Genomic DNA, 19,423 nt, shown 5'->3' on the forward strand with positions numbered 1-19,423 from the left:
CAGGGGGCAACGGGCTCTGGGCCGCGGGCACAGCTGCAGGGAGCGCGTCCCGAGAAGGGCCGCCCCAGAGGAACTTGGCCCGCCACTGCCTGAGTTTGCAAACATGCCACAAAATCGGGAAGTATAAACAGCCTTTGGCCTTTCAAGTTCTATTTCTAGAGCTCTACCCTCAAGAAATAATTCCCCCCAAAAAAGGAAAATATATGCACAGTTGGAGTCCTTGCTACTGGCAAAATGTTTACAGTTGTTTTTCTTTGAAAAAACATGAAAAAAAAAGTTTTTTGAAAGCTTGGTCATTAATACTACCAAAATGTTAAGGTCTGCTTGTTAAGCAGTTGGCAGGCATTCCTGGACCTGAGAGGAAGGGACCTACCTTCAGGGCGAAGCGTGCCTTTGCAGCTCGAAGGGCCAAAACGGCCAGTCTCCCCTCTCCCTACTGCCGGAGATGAATTCTCCAACGGAACAGGAGGGTGGCAGGGAAAACAGGAAATGTGCCTCCACTGAGTTCTCATTTAATACCCACAATCATCCCCAAAAGCTGTTATTACTCTCCCCATTCCACAGATGAGAAAAATTAGGTTTGGCAAGTTTACAAAAGTATTCAAGGTCACAAGAGAGCTTGCACCTCTCTCTGCTCTCTGCCACGTGGGGACACGAGTCGGCCTTCTGAAACCTGGAAGAGGGCTGTCGCCGGACTCAGCCAGGCTACACACAGCCTGATCTGGGACTTCCAGACTCCAGGACCAGGAGAAATCAATCACTATTGTTTATAAGCCCCTCAGTCTATGGTGGATATTACAGCAGCCCAAACGAACTAACACAGCTTCCAAGAGGCATCGACCTCAGCACCACCAGACCACCAGACGTGGCCCCTCCATCCAGAAGGAGGGCCACTCAGGCACACCCTCTGCTGATGGCACGTGACAGGCTGCCGTCAGAGATGTGACACCTGAAGGATTTCTCCTTTGGGAATAATTCTAAACAAGTAAACCAAAAAGGGCCTGTCATCACTTAAACACAAAAACGTTCGTATCAAGACAATTTCTCGGGATAGTGGGTTTATCTTTTCACCTTCACGCTTTCCTGATTTTACAAAATTTGTACAACATGTTAATTTTATAATTGAGAAAAACATTTGTACAGCAGTTTTCGTGGCATTTGCTCTCTTATATGAGAATGCATCCCTTGGTTTCAAGATCCAATCCAGTATTTATGTATATTCAATTATCTACATTTTAGCCACAGGTTTACATCACTTTAAGAAATCTGAATAGGACAATTCAGTTACAAGAAAAGCAAATAGAGGGACGGCTTTTCACATTAGGATATGGTGCCATCAGTGTAACTTGGTTACACTGGGCGTTCTCTGCTGGACCCAGTGAGGGCACAGTACTAGACGGCCCATTCCTTCTAAAACTGGGCAAGAGCTTGGAAAGAAGGGGCCTGCAGAGGAAGGGGGGGAGGAGGGAGGAAGAAGGAGGGGCTGAGAAGCAAATGGCTTTCAGCTGGCTCCCCATTTGCAAGGTCTGTGCCTTTGACTTGGCTATTTTTGGGTTTCTGAGGGGGGTTGAGAAATTCTTCCCATAGCCACCCAGTTTGGCAGCTCCTTTGCCCTCGCTCCCCTTCCCTAGCCCTCCCCTCCCCCTCCCAGATGAAGGAAGCAGACCGCTGAGTATTCCTCTCCCCCCAGCCACCCCCTTTACCCCACCCCCCATGCTCTTAAGAGTATCTGTAGGCCTCATCCACTTGCTTGTCTCTCTATACAAAGCTGGGAAAATGTGGAAATAAATAAAGCCTCAATTAGGCAGGCATCCAAGGACTGGGGGCGGGGCGGGGCAGGGGTCTGAGGCTCGGTCCCAGTCCAGGAATGCCTGAGAAAGCTCTGGGAGCCTCAGGCAGCAGCTCCGAGGTTGGAGGCTTCCCACAAACTCTTTTTCAGCCAGTGCTGCACAGGCACCACCAGGGGCCTGCAAGCCGCCTCCGTTCCCACACCAAGACTGACTTCCGCTGCCTGCCTGCTGCAGGAGGACCTGGCCTCCCTCCGACACACCACACACAAGGTCCCCTTTGCTTCTCCTTGATTCCCTTTCCAGAGCAGGAGGCAGGACCTCCAGTGCAGACCTGGACCCAGGCGCAGCGGCAGCTCTCCAGATGGAACAAAGGCAGTTTCCCCCTTTCCGCTGTGGAAACTTAGTGTTTCTTATTTACTCCATTCTGGGCCTGGACAGAGCAATGAGTAGAACATTTTATTCCTTCCCCCCAAGTTGAGAGGTGGAAAGAGAAGTGGATTCTGCAGGGAAGAGACAGGGCAGGAAGAGGTTCACAGATATTTTTAGAGACATGGGAATTAAGCAAACAGGGAGCTTCTGAGGCCGGAAACAACTTTGTTTCCATCTCAATTCTGAAAGGCCAAATGGGCGGTTTGGAGAAAGGGGCCTGCAGTGTGGCAGCGACAGGAAAGGACTCTAGGGAAAAGGAGAAAGAAGCCGAGCTGAGATCCTGCGGGCCGCTTCACTCTTTACTACTGTCTAGTGGGCTCCCACATTTGTAACAGCTGGGCAAACGTCACTACTTCAGATCTGTGTTGGGGGCACCAAGTAAGATCCAGACCGTGGGTATCCCCTCCCACCCCTGGCCCCGGAAGGGCCAGTCAGCCCTCTGCTGCCTGTTCCCAGCCTTCCCAACTCTCAGCAGAAGTGCAGGCGGTAAGAAGGGGGGGGGGGGGTGAGGTGCCAATCACCCCAGATCCCTTTGCTGCTGATTCGCGATCTGAAGTAAAAATGTTCCATTATCTGCAGGCTTCCAATGAGTCAAGCCACCTCAGTTCTTTGAGACTGCAAACACGTTCCTAAATGTCTGGGGGGTGCCTCACTCAAGAAGCATCTCTCTATAACCTGCAAAACAGCTACAAAAGCAGGTCATTGGACCCGGAGAAAGGAAAACGGAGAAGAAAGTGAACAACGCTGGACGCCTTCTGCTTACAGAGCGCGCGCTTCTGGGACACAGCCTGGCAGTGAACATCCACGGCCTCAAGAACACACACACTCTGGACCCAGTGACTCTGCTGGGAGTGTGGGCTGAAGCATTATAAAACAAGGAAAGAAAAACTTGGAAACAACCTGGATGTCCGACAGTGTGGAATAAATGAATCAAATGCAGCCACGTGATGGAAGAGCGTGTAGCTAATAGAGACGGTGCTTCAAAGGATGACATGGGAACTGCTGGACAGAACATTTCTATTAAAATAACAGGTTTATTATAAAAATTCTTCATTTTAGGCCTCATGTAAGTATAAAACACCCTAACAGAATATATAAACCATGATATTAACAGATTTTTATCTCTGGGTGATAAACGGGCAACTTTGTTTCCTGCATGCTTTTTGTTTCCCAAATTGTTCACCATGAACGTGTTTTATTTCGGACAGTAGGGGTGAAAAATCACTATTTCTTTAGCCCCATCTTGTGCTACCACCTCAGTGCTTTAAGGGAGCCTGCGTACTTCCAGCACCAGACACTCCCTCTACCTAGAAGTACCTCCCTCTCCACCTGCAGAATATTCTTAATTTGTTCCTCCCCAGGGAGCTCAAGCTCACTAGCTCCTGTGGCCTGCAGGGTACGAGGGTCTCTCTCTCTCTCTCTCTCTCTCTCTCTCTCTCAGCACTTATGTGTCCCATGATGGCTGACCACCCCCCCCCTCCCGTTTTCCTGAGTACAGACTATTAGATCCTAGAGGGCAAGGACCCTTTTTCATCTTTATTTTTCTAACTCCCAGTCCGTCTATGACACACAGCAAGCGAGCAACAAGTGAATGAATGAATTCAACCTCTCTCATGGTTTCCCAAAGCCCCCGGAGAGTCATCGAGAAAACATCTGGTGTGGGAAGAAGGAAAAGACGACAGTGTGCTGTGGCCCTGGGTAAGAACAAGCCCAAGTCACAGATCTCCCTGATGGCATTTCTCAAGGCAGCCAGAGTATCAGTTGCAGAACCTGCCTGGTCCATGACAACAAGGGTCTATTGTTGGTAGAAGTAGGTGACTGGGCCCGATCAGTAAAGGGCCTTATTCACCCGAGGAGATAAGATAAACTCTCTCTCTTTAACTTTGTTTGGAATAGCAGTCATCATTAACCCTTGGGTTCCAACAAGAAGAATTTGAAATTTCAAGTATTTATGAAAGAATCTCTGCTTCATACGAGAGGCTGACGCAAACTATGGGCAGTACATTTAAATCAGGAGGTGAAACGACATACACCCGCTGGCAGGCATGCATGCATTCACTCACTCACCCACCCACCCACCACCACCACCAGGTACACAGAGAGCTATACAGACACACAGAAATATGACCCATACAGAACAAAACAAGGACAGAGAACAGAAAGGAACAATAGCATAGAAAGAGGGGTGGGGAAGGCAGGAAAGACTTGCCCACATTGCAAACCAGCACAGGCCCTCAGTGTGCAGACCGATTCCTGAAATGCACGAGGGTCGAACGAATATGGCAGTATGTTCAAGGTCCTGCTAAAACCCTAATAAAAATAACCACAAAGGAATTTTTAAAAAATATACACTCTCAAGGACAAAAAACTGGGGCGAGAGAGAACAGCAGCTGTGTCCTGCCGACAGCATCCAGCGGGTGGGTCTCCGCAGGGGCCCCACACTAGGCAGTGGGCACCACTGTGGGGGGGGCGGGGGGACGGTCCCGTGCAAGTCTGCATCCTGAAAGCTGACCCCCCCCCCCCCACTCCAAGTCCTTCTGCTGTCTCCCTAGACTGCAGATGAGAGGATTTGTACCGGGGACATTTGAGGGTCCCCCTAAAGTCACCAGGTCCCTGCCTGACTGTCCTCCTAAGGCAAGGCCCCCTACACACACCCTTCACATGCAGCCTCATTTTTAAATACAAGCTCTCGGCCAAGGTTCACCACTCAGATTAAAACTTCAAAATTACTGAAATTAAGAGAAAGTATTGTATCCATGAAGCATGAATAAGATGCTATAAAAATGGACATACAGAAAACAAAAAATGAGCTCTAAGAAACTAAAAATATGACTGCTGGCATAAGAATCAGAATAAAAATATGAAAACATGATAGCTGGAACAGAGGGTTTAAGGCAAGGTTAATGAAATCTCAGGCGTGACAAAGCAACGCAAAAACAATAAAATTACAGACTCTGTCCAAAAGAACCAATAGCCAAATAACAGCAATCCTAGGAAAATGAGGCAAAGGAAATTAGCAGAGGAAACAAATACAAGAAAGCTTTCTAGACCAGAAGGACAGAACTTCCCACACGGAAAGGTTCGCAGGCTTCTAGCTCATTGAAAGAAAGTAGATCAATGCCAAGGCGTATCTTCATGACATTTTAGAACTCAAGGGATAATGAGAAGCTCCTAAAAGTTTTCAGAGAAAATTTCATTCATTTGCAAAGGATCAGGAATCAGATCCTTGGTACATGAACTTCTCAACAGCAGTAGTGGAAGTTAAGACAAAGAACAACACCTTCAAAATTCCAAGGGAAAATTCTTTCCAATCTAACATTCTATAACCAGTCTGGCTATCAACCAGAAGTGTAGGCAGGGAAGGCATTTTCAGACATGCAAGGTCTCAAAACTTTTTCTGCCCATGTGCCTTTGTCAAGGGTGGTTACTTCAAGTAACACCCCCCACAAAAAAAGAAAGGAGAGAGAGATCAATGTAAGGCACACAGGAAAAGGAGGAAGGGAACCTCCAGGGTGACGCAAGGAAGGGCCAACCCCAGGCTGAGCTATGGCGCAGGCCTGCAGGAGAGCCAGTCCATTGGGACACGAGGGCAGAAAGCGCCACGACGGACGGCACGTGACAAAGAGGAGCCAGCACACCAGGCACCTGCCCACACTCAGGGGAGTTTCATAGTTCTGTCAGAAAGTTAAGAGTTCAATTAAGGTTAGTTAAACCGACACACAATGAGGGGGGAGGCGATTAATAACTGCAAGAGACACCAAATGCCAAACGAAGCAGAACCATAGTTTACTACACGGCTTGACCGTGTACACTTTGTACCTGGTCACAATAACTGAACGCTACTGACTTAAGCCTAATATTAGCTTCACTACACCGGCGGGAGGGAGGCAGCGTGCGCGCAACGGGGAGGGTACGCACGTACCTGCACATGCGCACGTGTGTGTTGTGTGTAGTGCAGCCACAGGGCAAGGAACTAACTCCCATCTTACGGCGCACAACACTACGTTTAAAAACTCCAGAGGCAGCGGTACGAACATGTGATTTACAAACGCAAGGTGAGCACCAGGATGCTCTGGCTACAGGAGTAGGAAACGGCCTCCCCTGCGAACAGGCTCCAGAGTGAGGAAGAAAGGGGCAGGGGAGTGGACTCCTGTGTTATAAGCCTCGTGCTTACATATTTGACTATAAAATTTGTATGCAAATTACTCTGGGGGAAGAAAAAAGCCCCCATGATGCCTTTCAAGTTTCTCACGTGGCCCATTTTCAGCCTTCACGTAGGTCGGGAAGCGCAGTAAGAGCCCACGGTAAATGCTGAGCTACAGGAGAGAAATGGACATGCATTGTATCACCCTCCAAACTGCCCACTGTCACACTGATAAGAACTGTCACACTGATAAGAACGCAGGAGACTGAGCTCCTGGGCCCTCAGATAAGCAGTGGGCCCTGGAGGCTACTTCTCTTTAGGGTGCGTTCGTGCATTCGTTCCTTCATGGGGCAAGGCCACTAGGAATAAAGAACTGTTCCCCTAAGTCAAAGACCTCAAATAGGGCATTCGCTGAGGAAAGTGTACGTGTTGCCTGAAGGAGTTGTGGAAAGATCATTTTTAAGGTTGTTACAATTTGAACACTTGATTTTGGCGTTTAATATAAAATTTAAATCAAATAACTGGATGTGTTCTAAAATTAGGCCGATGCTTTTCTCCCAGATGAGAGAAGGCTAACAACATATGAAGGAAAACAGCATGACCAAAGCTGCTACCAGGCCATCAGATGTTCAGATATACTAATAAAGCAAAAGGCTCCCATTGTATGCAGACCTGTCCCCTCTCCAATCCTTTCAAATCACTGCACAGGCCACCTTCACAGCACCTTCAATAACAAACACCCATGACCTCTCAAACGGTTAGTGAATGGGTGAAGGAATAAATAGAATAGATCCGTGTTTCCACATCCGTTCCTTTCTGCAGATAACTGGGCCCTCCTTTTCCCTCTGGGCAGTGGGGACAGCCATTCCCTGGTCTGGCCGGACACTGCTCTCCTCATCTCCACAGGGGCCCACAGCAGTAGGACAAGGGGTCCCATCCAAGAAGATACCCCGATGTCCATCGATGTCACCTATATGAACTTGTGTCTTTCCCTACAGGGCACACACAGGAAAGAAAGACAAAAATGCTGAGTGAGCCTGAGAGGAAACTTTCACTCCTCTTTTCCTGCTCTGGAAAGGTAAGATGGTGTTTATTTCAGCAACAGCAGGGGCCTGGACCACTGAGCCAAGGGAAGCAAATGAAGAGAAAGAAAGGCGCATCAGGGGATGCGTGTCTGGCCTCTCCGGCTCCCCTGCCCACCCTGGTTAAGAAGAGAGAAAACAAAGGATTACAGATGTGCACCTTTCTAAGCCCAACCCTTGGTACAGGACTGTTGTTTACGTCGAATAAACGCCAATCAGCTTGTATCTGCATAGACTCGCAGCGGTGACTCTTTTTCTGATCATTTAACACGAGCTTTCCACACTCCTATAACAAGTCTCAGGATATAAAGCAGATGAAGTTGAGTCTGGCTGCATGGACGATGGAAGTTTAGCTGAAATCAGTGACTGTGTGTTTGCACTTTGCACTGTAACACTGCCTATGCTCAGAGGGAGAGAATGTGCCTTGGAGAACACAATGGAAGGAAGCAATAAGATAATATGGGCAATCCAAGCCGAGACAGAGGGAGGGCGGGATGGGGCGGGGGGAGGGAGCCGTGAGCAAGTGAGGGACGTGAGATGTTTGGCTCATTTCCTGCTAAGGGCTCCCGTCTGCAGCTCAGCCCCACGCGTGCCTGTCCCAGGGTGGGCTGCCACGGCCTCACCATAAAACAGTACAACTCCGTTTACAGTGACACTCTGACTGTGCTTCATGTCTCCAATGTCAAACCATGTCCACGTAGAAACCATGCCTAGGCCCTCGGGCTGTGTTCCCAACTTCTTCTCGCAGAGTATGGCTTGTGTTCTCGTCTCCATCTTGGAATGGAGGCGCCCGAAAGACAAGATGCCACATGCATTCTCCTGACGCTCTCCCCACCCCAAGTCCAGGCCCTCCTCCTCCATCTCTACACCCCCACTGCCCAGGGTGAGAGCCCCAGCAGCCCCCGTGCCCTAAGCCAGGCGGCTCCGCGAGGGGCTTGCGTGCAGCACGCTGCTGCCACAAGCGCCGTGTGACCCTGGCCAGTGCAGTTCCAAGCCGCAAACGTGACTGAACGCCTACTGCACACACGACCACCTGCTGGTACAGGAGACGTGCGAGTGCGTCTGTGACTCGGGAACTCACAGCTCCTTAGGGACACTGCCCTGTTCCAGGCAGCGAGAGCATGCATCAAGGTGCAGACATGTCCTGAAAGCTGCTGGCAGTTGACTGGAGAACCATCCCCCCCACTGTGTCTGTTTCCTCACCTGTCGAAGGTCAGGCTGGACTAAAGGCCGCCTCCAAGGGGCCCCCCCAACACCACCCCACACCTACCATTCCCCTGGGCCCTTCAGATACACCAGGACAGCCTCCTACGTCCCTGGGACCGAGTATGTGGCAGTGCTGGCTGAGCCTCCTCCCGAGAATGCACTGGAAGTTGGGGCCGGGCACATCCTCCACACCCAGGCCTAAGTCCAACCTCACCCCTTCCCAGTGGATTCTTCTGACACTAGCTGCCTTAGGGGAATGAGGAAGAGGTGGCCTAGCCCTTTAATTGCCCCTGCTCACGTCTCGAGGCCAGCCGGGTACCTGTAGAAACTTCGTGCACTCAACAGGTGCCAGCAATCCAATGGATGTGCACCCATCACACAGCGAAGGCGCAAGGCCTTCTGCAGGCTTCCTCCTGCCGTACCAGGGCACCGCACACACTGACAGGCAGCGCCCCGGAATCCTTGGGTCTGCAAGGGTGTGTGGGCCCCGGCCCACAGGGTGGGGACTGAGCCGGAGCAGCCCCACCCTCCACCCCGCGGCACCCTGGCAGCCTCGTGAACCCAATTTTGAATTCCTGACCCCCAGAACTGTGAGAGAACAAATCGGTGTTGTTTGAAGACAAAGTCGGTGACAATCTGTTCCAGCAGCCACAGGAAACTACCACAGCACTACTCTGTGTATTACCTGTACTATTCCTCCCAACAAAGCGCCCTGAAGCTCACGTCTGACACACGTCACTCCACAGGTGTTTGTGAAGGAATCGTTCACCGACGGGCACGGGCAGGACCAGAGCTTCGGGCAGGTCAGGACGTGGTATAATGTGAAGGGTACCCTCTTCCTTAACTGACCCCACTTGCTTCCACTGTTTCTCAGATGCCACCAGTGGACCCACTCCCTGGGTTCAGAGAGCAGTCCCACCTTTAAGAACAGCTCTTTCCTTTTCCTGCCAAAGAAAAGATTCTCCTGCAAAGGTGTTTTGTGGAGTGGAGCGAGGGCAGGAGAGATTACGACACTGCCACATTACGGATTCCTTCCGTGGCCCGGCTTGTCACGCTGCTGGGGTGCCCATTTCCCAGGAAAGCCCAAAGCAGAAGACAAGGCCAGGCAGGAAGACGGGGGCATGGACGGTCCGGCCACTCTGCCCAGGGGGGCAGTGCACGCACACACACGAGCACACTAATGCTAGTTACGTGGCTCGTTTTTCAACCCAAATGTTTTCTGTTGCTAACTCCCATAAAATGACTTTTCCAATAGTCCTTTCCCTGATGCTACTTAGTTTCCTAACCAATTACTCCAAGCTGTTTACTTTCCTCATACATGAAGTCATTCCTCTGAGGGGAAGGGACCGCCAGCCCGTTATCACAAACACCTGCAGCAGCCAGAGGAGCCCACCCACAGCTCTGAGGAACCCCAGAGGGTGCCCATCACAGCGCATCCTCGCTGCCGTCCCGGTACAGAAATCCCTGCACCAACTCAACACAACTGCCGCTCCAACCGCCCTGTCCCCTCCTCCCGCCACTAAGAGCTGTGCACACTCAAAGGGCTAGCCAGATGGCTCCAAGGAGACACCAGGAAGAAAACCCACCATCAGCCTCCTTGTTAATTCATTGTGGGTGCCCAGAAGTCTCCCCACTCCGTAGCTGCAGGCACACTGGGGGACACAGAGAAGACCATGGCTGTCCCTTGATGGCTCATGGGCACTCACCACAGGCAGGCAGTTAATTACGAGTTTGCTGTCCTTGAGTCGCCACTTACGTAGCTGGGAAGAAAGGTAAGCACAGCAGACTGTCCCAGTGAGACAAAAGGCACTCGCTGGGTCAACGTGAAGTCGCCCAATCCTCTCAGTGAGGTCTGAGAGCCAAAGAAGGCAGATTCTCAGGGGAGGCCTTCTGAATAAAATGTTCACAGCCGAGTCAGGACGATGGCAGAGCGACTGGCTCCCAGCAGCCCACCGGCAGGCGCCGAGCTTCTCCCCCGACGGGGCTTAGGACTCAGTGTCCTGTCTCTGCCTCCAGGAGCTCGCTGTCCCGCAGGGGACGCCCACAGGGAGGTGTGTTCTGGGGATAAGGGACGGAGGGAGGAGGGTCACGTATGACCTGGAGCTTCTCCTGGTTCCTGAGAACGATTCAGGGTCACCTGGCAGGCATTTTTTTGTTCTCATCCAGCTGACCCTCGTCACCCACTCATTCCTGCATGTCCCTCTCTAGAGTTTTCTTCTACAAGGCTCAGGCCATCCATGTAAAAGATTCTAACACCGTACGTGCAGACGTCTGCACAGCCCAGACTCAGGGCCTGGTACATAAAATGTCAACCCTTCCCTCCCCACCCACTCCCCTCCCCAAAAGGCAACCCACAGGCCACACAGTGGGACCAGGCAATCAGGGAACCTGGCTACTCACCCCACACTTCCAGCCTGTGATGCCTGCACTGGGTCTCCCCACCAGTCCAGACCGAGGTCATCTCTAGAAACACCTCTGCTCTACCCGCCAGAAGTCTGCTCTGTTTTGTGTTCAAACAGCCCAGGATCAACCATCGGTGGCTTCCAACCCCAGCTGTTGCTGGAAAACATATGTGGAAAATGTCACCTGGGCCAGCGCGCAGAGTTGTCAATGACCAGAGAAAGCTACCAGAGGCCGGAGGCTGCACTTTCCAGTAGATACCAGGCTCCAATGTCTTCCAAGCTCCGCCCCAACTTACATGAAATGGACGGGAGGGGAGAGACTTAAAGTTCAGCTCCCAGTTTTCAGAGAACAACATCTGCACCGAAGGTCCCAGAGAAACTGACAGAAAACGTCCCTGCATCTGCAAGGGACATACTGGGTGAAGGCTCATGCATCACAGTGACTAAAACTTAAGGAGAAGAGGCAAGCGGCACCTGTGGGCTTCACCACTGCCCCGACCTTCTGCCAGCAGCACTCGTGTCAGCTGAGAACAGCTCCCGGTGGTACTTGGGTTCATCCATGCCCCCCCCTTGCTCACTAACGATGCTCTGAGGCAGGAAGCCCAGAGGCTGTGTGCAGGCGCCCTTCCTGCGCCAGGAGACTCCGACACAAACACAGGGCCTGCAGCAGCCTGTCCCTTCCAGCCGAGGAAGCCCTGCCGTACACGATGAGTCCTCACAGATTAGACTTTATCTTCAACATACTTAAGAGTCATTAAGCAGTTAAAGGTGACGACATCCCTCCCAAAGAGGTGAAAACTGTTTTCGGCTGTATGATTAAGGACACACGGGATACGGCACTCAGGTCTAAGGCCCCCACATCGAGAAAACTAACGCGAGTGCGGGTAGGACACCCAGCACAGCGGACAGACGCACCTTCTGAGGCCGCGGGGCGGTCCCCGAGTTCTGCACACCCCCAGACCGGGCCCCCGCCGCGCAGCGACGCTCCCCTGTTCCTCACAAACATCAGCCCTGCACGGGTCTCAGGGTTCACCTAGCAAGATGGCTGTCCATGCATCAGCCAACATGGGCAAATGTTCAAAAAAACAAGTCCATTGTTTTGGAAAAATATGGTGTTAAATGGTCAACACGAGAAGAGGTGCCTTGCCCACACGGGCATGTGGCTCCCTCGGCGGCAGGAGGGCAGCCACCCATCGGGGACACTCCTCACTGTGGGTGGGGGGGTGCTGGGAAGGAGGCACTGGGACGGGTCCAGAACTGCAAGGAAAGGAGCACCAGGCTGTACAGGCTTCAAACTTGTGTGAAGGACCCGTGCAGCACCCCATCCCACTTACCGAAAGAAGTCCCCAGCCTGTGTCTGCAGCAGCACCGAGACCCCGAACGTGGGGCCCCTGCAGGGCCGGGGCACTGCTCCCCCTTTAGCAGCCCCTGTCTTGCTCACTGGGCTAGTGTAAGGGTGGAAACACTTCTGAGTTCAAAGTTAATTTTTAAAACTACCATTATGAGCACAGTAAGCCCGGGATTGGGGAAGAGCAGCCGAGCGGAGGCGGAAGGAAGGAAACCCAGGCTCGTTACAGGCCCAGCACTGCTGCAAGGTCCCTACGGAGGGAAAACAGGCAGAGAGGACGGCCCTGCTCAAGGTCGCTCAGCCAGCAACAGAGGAACCCATTAAAAGCCCCACTGACCGGACTCCCAAACTAACACTTCCTACACCCGTCGGCTCCAGGCACCTAACACAGCAGGCCTGCCTGTGCCCTGGAGGCCAAAACCATGTGGGAGAGAAGCACAAAGGCCAAAGCAGGCCCAGCACACAGCAGACTTAACATGTCTAACAACATGAGACGAAGCTGTGAAAACCGTCTGTGGTTCTCCACGCCACCCCATCCTCTGAACACGAAGCCCCCGTGCCTGAGGAAGCCCCGCTGCCCCTCAGACAGGCACAGGGGTAACTACCGTTCTGATTTCCACCCATCTCTGACTTTCCGTTCACGCGTAAACCCAGAGCAGGCCTCAAGTCAGCTTAGTACAACGAACTTGAAGACACCAGGGAAATGACTGTGGCTGTCGGTCTGTGGCTGCAGACACACCTGAGGGCGGGCAGGATGCTGAGCCAGTGTGGCCCTCGGCCAGCGCCACTCCCCGCCCGCACGCGGGCAGCAGACGCGAGCCGAGCCAGCACCACTGGACACAGAGGACAGGGTCACATTCTTTTCCCAGAAGGCGCCTCACCTGGTTACAAACTGCAGTCCTGTCCCTTACAAGGTCTGTCCCCCACGATCTCGCTGAGCCTGTTTCTTCATCTGTGAAATGTACATAATCATATGAAGCCATGACGTTGTGAGGCCCCCACTGAAGATGGTGCCTGGGCGGGGCACGTGCTCCTCCGCTCTCCGTGACAGCAGGAAGGTGGCGCATCCCCACTTTCCTCCCACAAGGCATCGCTGACTGCCCAGGTCGCACACCACCAAGGAGCGAGCGCATCGTGCTTTGCTCTGGTCTAACCCCGGCCTGTGCACGTGGGTGCCAATGGGCTGTGAGCTTCACCACGACAGAGACCTGCTTTGGCCACGTGTCGTTCCTTCCCCTGCAGCACTTGGCTCTGTGGTTACCACCGAATCACACACATCGGCCTGTCCAGAGAGCTTCAAGTGGAGGGAAACAAAGCCAGAGCTTAAAGCAGGGCTCCCCAAGCATCACAGGAGTGCTCACACCGCGATGCCTGGGCCTTGTCCTCAGAAGACACGCACGCAGGGGGACATCTGCACAATGTGTGATGGGACAGAGGGCTTGGCTGCAGAGGAGCAGAGAACCTACAGGGCAGGTCCTGAAAGCCGCAGCTGTGGGGCGCCAGCTCCGCGCTCTCCCACCGCCCTGGCACCCGTGTCCTGCTCAGGGCTTGGACTCAGCACCAGAAGTAGCCCGTTTAGCAAGAACAAAGTGAGCGAAGGCCCTGAGGTCCCAGCACCCGCGGGACTCCGTCCTACAGGAAGCAAAGTGTAAAGGAGCCAGACACCTGCTGGGACGCGACGTCCTCTGAAGAGCGTTCAGACCAAGCTCACAGCTTCACATGTCAGCACAGACATCCCAGAGTAACTTCTCTGGCTGGACCTCCGCATCCTACGGGCCCGACAAAACCACAGCTCTGCCCTGAAGGAAAGCACATACCCAGGAGCTGAGACTCTTCCCTATCACGTCTAGGGCTGTGACCTGAGCTGCGGGTCTTGGCAGCACGGCCCCCCCCCCCCCCCCCCCAGTCCTGCAGCTCTGGGCGGGCCTGACTCTCAAGGCCTCTGAAGGCAGAGGAGGGAGACAAGCCCCCCACACAGAGAACCCACACACCTGCCACGGAAGCATGGGTACCATCTCACTACGGTTTCCACGCAGGAGAGACCCAGCATCAATTTGTTTCAGCAGACAGGGTTCAAGAGCATTAGACCCACCACAATTTTTTTTTAAAAGTCAAAATCATAGTGATAGAAAGTAGAACGGGGTTGCCAGGGGCTGAGGGGAGAGGGCCGGGGAGCTAGTGTTTAACAGGGACAGTGTTTCCATTTTGGATGGAGGTGATGTTTCCACAACATGAATGAGCTCAATGTCACAAACTGGATTCTTGAGAAAAATTAAAATGGTGAATGCTGTTACGTATACCTTACCATACTTAAAAAACAAAACAAATAAGCAAACCTTAGATCATCACTTTTGCCTGGCTCCCAGGAGGAAAAGGAAGGGAACATAAAAGCAAGAGCCCAGCGTGCTCTAAAACTCGGGGCCCTGCTTCCCCTCTGGATTTGGTGCTTCGCCGGGAAAGCCATCTACTGCGACCACGGTGCTCTGACTCTCCAGCACGTTAGCCTTCCTCCAAAGCTTGAGAAGTGGCAGAACTGGGTACAGTAATGTGCAGATTACAGGGGAACAAAAAGCAGAGAGAGGCAGCAGTTCGGGTTTCTCGATCCCTCACTCAATCCACTCCTGAAAAATCCGAGGCGCGGCCTCACGGCCCCAGCCCCACTGGTCTGCGAGGCTGCCCTGAGCCCACTTCACCTCAGCCTGTATTCGGGAAATTTCTTTCCCTTTTTTGGGTAGTTTGCCTTTTCTCCACACCCACCAGTTACAGGGTATGTGGGTGTTTCGAGAAAATATTTCCCAAAAAAGGAAAAGTGATTCCCGAGGTTAGTCCTATCTCAGAGCCGCCCGGGAGAAGGCACCCCTCAGTCCCGGACGGACGGAAGTGGGCCCGGCCCGAAGGCCCACACAGACCGTAGCAGAGGACCCCAGGGAGAAAGACCTCTCGAAACAGCCCCCAAGGCAGGCACTGACCCAGGGACTGGGCCCCCTCCCCCTCGGGCCCAGACAACTTCCCCCTCGGAGCCTGTTCTCTCTTCGCTGGGGAACCATTCAGAGCAGCACCCAGAAACGTACCTAATCCCTCTTTCAAAAGCACCCCCGTTCCTACCTTCTCAAGCTGAAAGCAGAAATGCTGCAAACAATGCATTCAAAGTTGGTTAGTTCAACTCAGACAAATATTTACCAGATCTGTGCCATCTAAGCCCCTGGCCAGACAATGCAGGACACCAAGAATTATCAGGGGCCCAACAATGAAAAAAAAAAAAAAAGATCATAATCTAGTTGGTAAGTAACATTTAAACAAATGAAAATAAAAAGTAATATTGTATAAAAAGTCAAGTAATTTCAAAAAGATTGTGCCCAAGTGTTCAGGGAACAGCCCAGCCATAAAATGCTACAATTTATGACAGGCAGAAGGTTAGCTGGGAGGGCGGAGGGGGGCTGGAGGGGGGGGTGCTGCAGCGAAGCTTGGCAGGAGGCCGCCGGCTGCTCAGAGCTGCTGCTCTTGGAGACCAGCTGCAAGATGGGGCCACGATGCAGGCACCGTGGTCTGCGCAGGCCCGGGCAGTGGCACCTATATGCTCCCCGGGTAGAAACCGCGCACAAGCAGTGCTGCCAGCCCTGTGGTCACCTGATGTGCAGACATTCCACAGAAACCCCTCCACACCAGAAACACGCCCAGGCCTACGACTGGCCCGTCATACCAGCCATCAGGCTAACCCTGCCCCATCACCTCCTTCCCTCCCAGGAAATCTGATGGCTGGGTCCTTCCACGCCTTTTGAGAACAGGGGTGATAGCAACTCAAACTTATATTTTAGTTAACAAACATAAATAAGCCACTGAGCAGATCTCGCAGGGTTTCTCAGTCTGGGCACTGCTGACGTCGGGCTGGATCCTTCCCTTGTTGGGGCTGTCTTGTGCGCCATGGCGCGCCTGGCGGCATCCCTGGCCTCCAGCCATGAGGTGCCAGTAGCACCCCCTCCACCCCACGCAGCTGTGAGCATCCACGTTGAGTCCAGACATTGCCAGGCCTTGGAGGCACAATGGGTCTCCAGCTGAGGACCGCAGCTCTAGACACTCAAAGTGAACACTTCTAGCAGGTCTGGAACTCAGTTCACACAGGAGCCTGTCTGAAAGGCTCTCCTGCTCCAGGGGGAGGCAGGCGTCCAGGCTGCAGGAAAGCTGAGCTCTCGATTGGAGCGCCAGGATTCTGGACGACTCACTGGGGAGTGGCCATGAAGAACAAGGCCTGATGCAAACTACTGGGGAGCAGGAGTCCCCCTGGAAGCCCCAGGCCACTGGGCAGCTGGCACGTGACTGCCTGCCTCACCCAGCCTCTTCTCAAGTTCAACCCAGACGCTTCCTTGCAACTTTCCCCATAGGACCTTCTTAATACATAAGGGCAAACCCTTGCTGTATGAAATATTGCTTGAAAGGTATTTCAAAGCAACTGCCACTGATTTTTTTCACTCAGAAATAATGCCGCTTTATTCCCTGGAGGTGCAGTGTATCTGCGCTGCCCACAGTTGGGCAGAGCAGCACTAACTGGCTCCCATGCCCTGTCTCTTCAGCTCCAACGCCATCTGCCAGAAAGTGGGCATGCCCTCAGTGCTCTCTCTGCAGTCCAAGTTTTTCCTGGGGCTCCTTTCTCTTCCCACGTTGCTGGCACAGTCCCACCTCTGCCCTAGCAGCACACGAAATAATACCCAAGCAGCATCCAGGTTGCTGGGAGACCAAACGCACGTACGGTGTCGGTCCTCCAGGCTCAGCGGTCTCAATTATTTAGGAGCGGCTCTTGGGCTACACATGTGCTCTGCGTTCGTGCCGACACAAAGCTCCCAGGAGTCACCCTCTGTGCCTGTGCGACTGAGCTGCAGGGAAGAATGAACTGTGCTGGACTCCACTTAGATTTCTTGACCAGAATTATCGGTCTCCAAGGAAAGTCCAGGGAATTCTGTTTTGCGGGATGGTTCATTGCCCAGAGCTGCCTGAATGTAATCCAGCGACCTGCGTGGCTCCTCCTGTCGTGCGAGTCTCTGCGGGGTGGCAGAACAGGTCAGCCAGGCACAGGGAGGACCACGTAAACCTCAGGGCTCGTAGCAGCCCAGCTCCCAGCCCAGGGCTACTGCTAGCGCAACAGCCGAGTCAGAACACACAGGAGCAGCGCTGGGCCTGCGTCAGGCCCACTTCCGGTCCTCAAAGGAAACGAGTATCCAAGTGCATCAGTTCCCTTGCTCCCCCCTCTAGCGAGTCCCACCACCCCACTGACACCTCCAATCCAGTCACCTGAAACTACTCTGGGCCACAGATGTTTTCATGGCCAAAACCCACTGTGGCCCATCTGCATTGTACAAATACGCTCACAGAAAGAATGAGAAGGAAGAAAATACTTTCTAAGAAGGACCCAATGAGGTGATCGTCAATACAGAACTAGGTATCGTACTGATTAACTCCACACCTGGATATCATACCCATTAATTCATCCCAGAAACAAAACACAGAAAGCACCACAACACAAAGAGCAGGACCCACATGTGAAAATGGACCCACTTACGGTCAATTCACCTGTGAGCTGTAACAACCACCCTAAAATTCAGGGGTCCAGTCGCGAGGTCCCTGGAGAGACAGCCATCCCTGCTCACATTTCCAGAACCTGATCTCACCCCTGCAGCAAAGCAATGAACTCTGGGTGGGAGAGGGTCAACCCACTCTACACATGTGACTAGATTTTCCAGGACAGTCCCAATTTAAAATGCTGCCCAAATGAACGCACACACACTCTCACGCACTGAAGTAGAACAGGAAAAGGTACTCAAATCTTCCCTCTTCAATCCTTTATAAAGCTTGGAATTCCGTCATACTTCAGTTAGGAGAGAACAATCTCCTTTAGACAAATAGTCAAGAGACATAATGGGTGGAGAAAGAAAAGCCAGAACATTCTACCTGGCTGGTTTTCAGGGTTGCCTCTGGACCACAAGCAATAAATATGCATCCAGCTCGGGAAGCAGGAAGCAGACTGGGGGTGGCGGGGCAGGAAGGAGTCCGGGTGCCCTGGCTCAGTGACCGCAGGGACAACGACCTCATGACCAGGAGGCCTCAGATCGATGGGATGAGCAGGACCAATGACAACGCTGGAAGGCGGGACGGTCTTGGGACTACGGCACACGCATGCGTGTGTGCTCACCTTCCACACACAGGCTCACGGCCCGCTGCCGTCTCCCCCCGGGCCCACAGCCTGTCCTACTTCTAACCAGCAGCGCTCTGGCTGAGCCCTACTTCCATCAGCCTCGAACAGAAGCAACTTCCTCCCTTGCCACGTACTCTCACCCATGACGACCGAAGGCTCCTCAAACCAAAGGTCTGGTGTTAAGGGTCCTCTCTACCAGTTGCCGCAAGTGCTTCCAAAATTCCAGACTCCACAATGGAAGCCCAAGTGAGAGCACACAGCTGCTGCGCTCACAGACGGTGCAGACGCAGCCACAAGGAAAGACCTGCTGAAGGCTGGGGACAGCGAGCAGCGCAAGGGGACACTCACCATCTCATCCAGGGCGTAACGCAGGAGGCCATGCTCGTAGAGGATGAAGAACCGCCGCTGCCATTTCTGCAAAGGAGCACAGAGCGGGGTTTAGGAGGGTTCTGGTCCATCTCCACCTGCCGGGCCGTGTGTCTAACAGCCCTGTAGCTAAACAACGCTGGCTCCACAGCTTCCATTCCTGGGGTATTTGGCAGGAAAAGCGGGACCCCAGGCTGGACGAACAGTGATGTGTTGCCTGAGGCCCAAACCACCAGTGTGTCTGCACACGAGTTACTGGTACTGAGATCTACAAAAAGGCTGGGTTACCGTAACTGGCTCCTGAGGGGCAGAGATGTCTTAGTCAGCTCTCTGTATTCTTTATGCGCCCAGCACAGAGCTTGTCACATAGTATGTGTCAATACTGATTTGATGAATTACCTGACATGCTATGGAAAAACCTGAGAATGCCAAGCATTGATTCCCCAGCTCGGAAGAAATCTAGGAAACTGCT

At 52.8% G+C, this 19,423-nt stretch overlaps 1 protein-coding gene and 1 long non-coding RNA gene across 7 annotated transcripts in view; one reads left to right on the plus strand and one right to left on the minus strand.

Moving 5' to 3' along the window:
- Positions 1-19,423, minus strand: part of MPRIP (myosin phosphatase Rho interacting protein) — a 133,707-nt gene that overhangs the window by 81,770 nt on the left and 32,514 nt on the right. For all 6 annotated transcript variants that reach the window (XM_088801876.1, XM_088801877.1, XM_088801878.1 and 3 more), the window contains exon 3: positions 18,934-18,999. In XM_088801876.1, coding sequence (XP_088658002.1) covers positions 18,934-18,999 — 66 coding nt within the window. The remainder of the gene's footprint in view (positions 1-18,933; positions 19,000-19,423) is intronic.
- On the plus strand, positions 1,737-10,145 carry LOC141568913 (uncharacterized). The gene is made up of 4 exons (XR_012492218.2): positions 1,737-2,705; positions 2,799-3,285; positions 3,775-3,917; positions 7,362-10,145. It is a non-coding gene; the product is annotated as an uncharacterized LOC141568913 (long non-coding RNA).

The sequence above is a fragment of the Rhinolophus sinicus genome, chromosome 12 (genome assembly GCF_057876585.1).
Source record: "Rhinolophus sinicus isolate RSI-liver-muscle chromosome 12, RSI-T2T, whole genome shotgun sequence".
In the NCBI taxonomy this organism is placed as follows: Eukaryota; Metazoa; Chordata; class Mammalia; order Chiroptera; family Rhinolophidae; genus Rhinolophus; species Rhinolophus sinicus.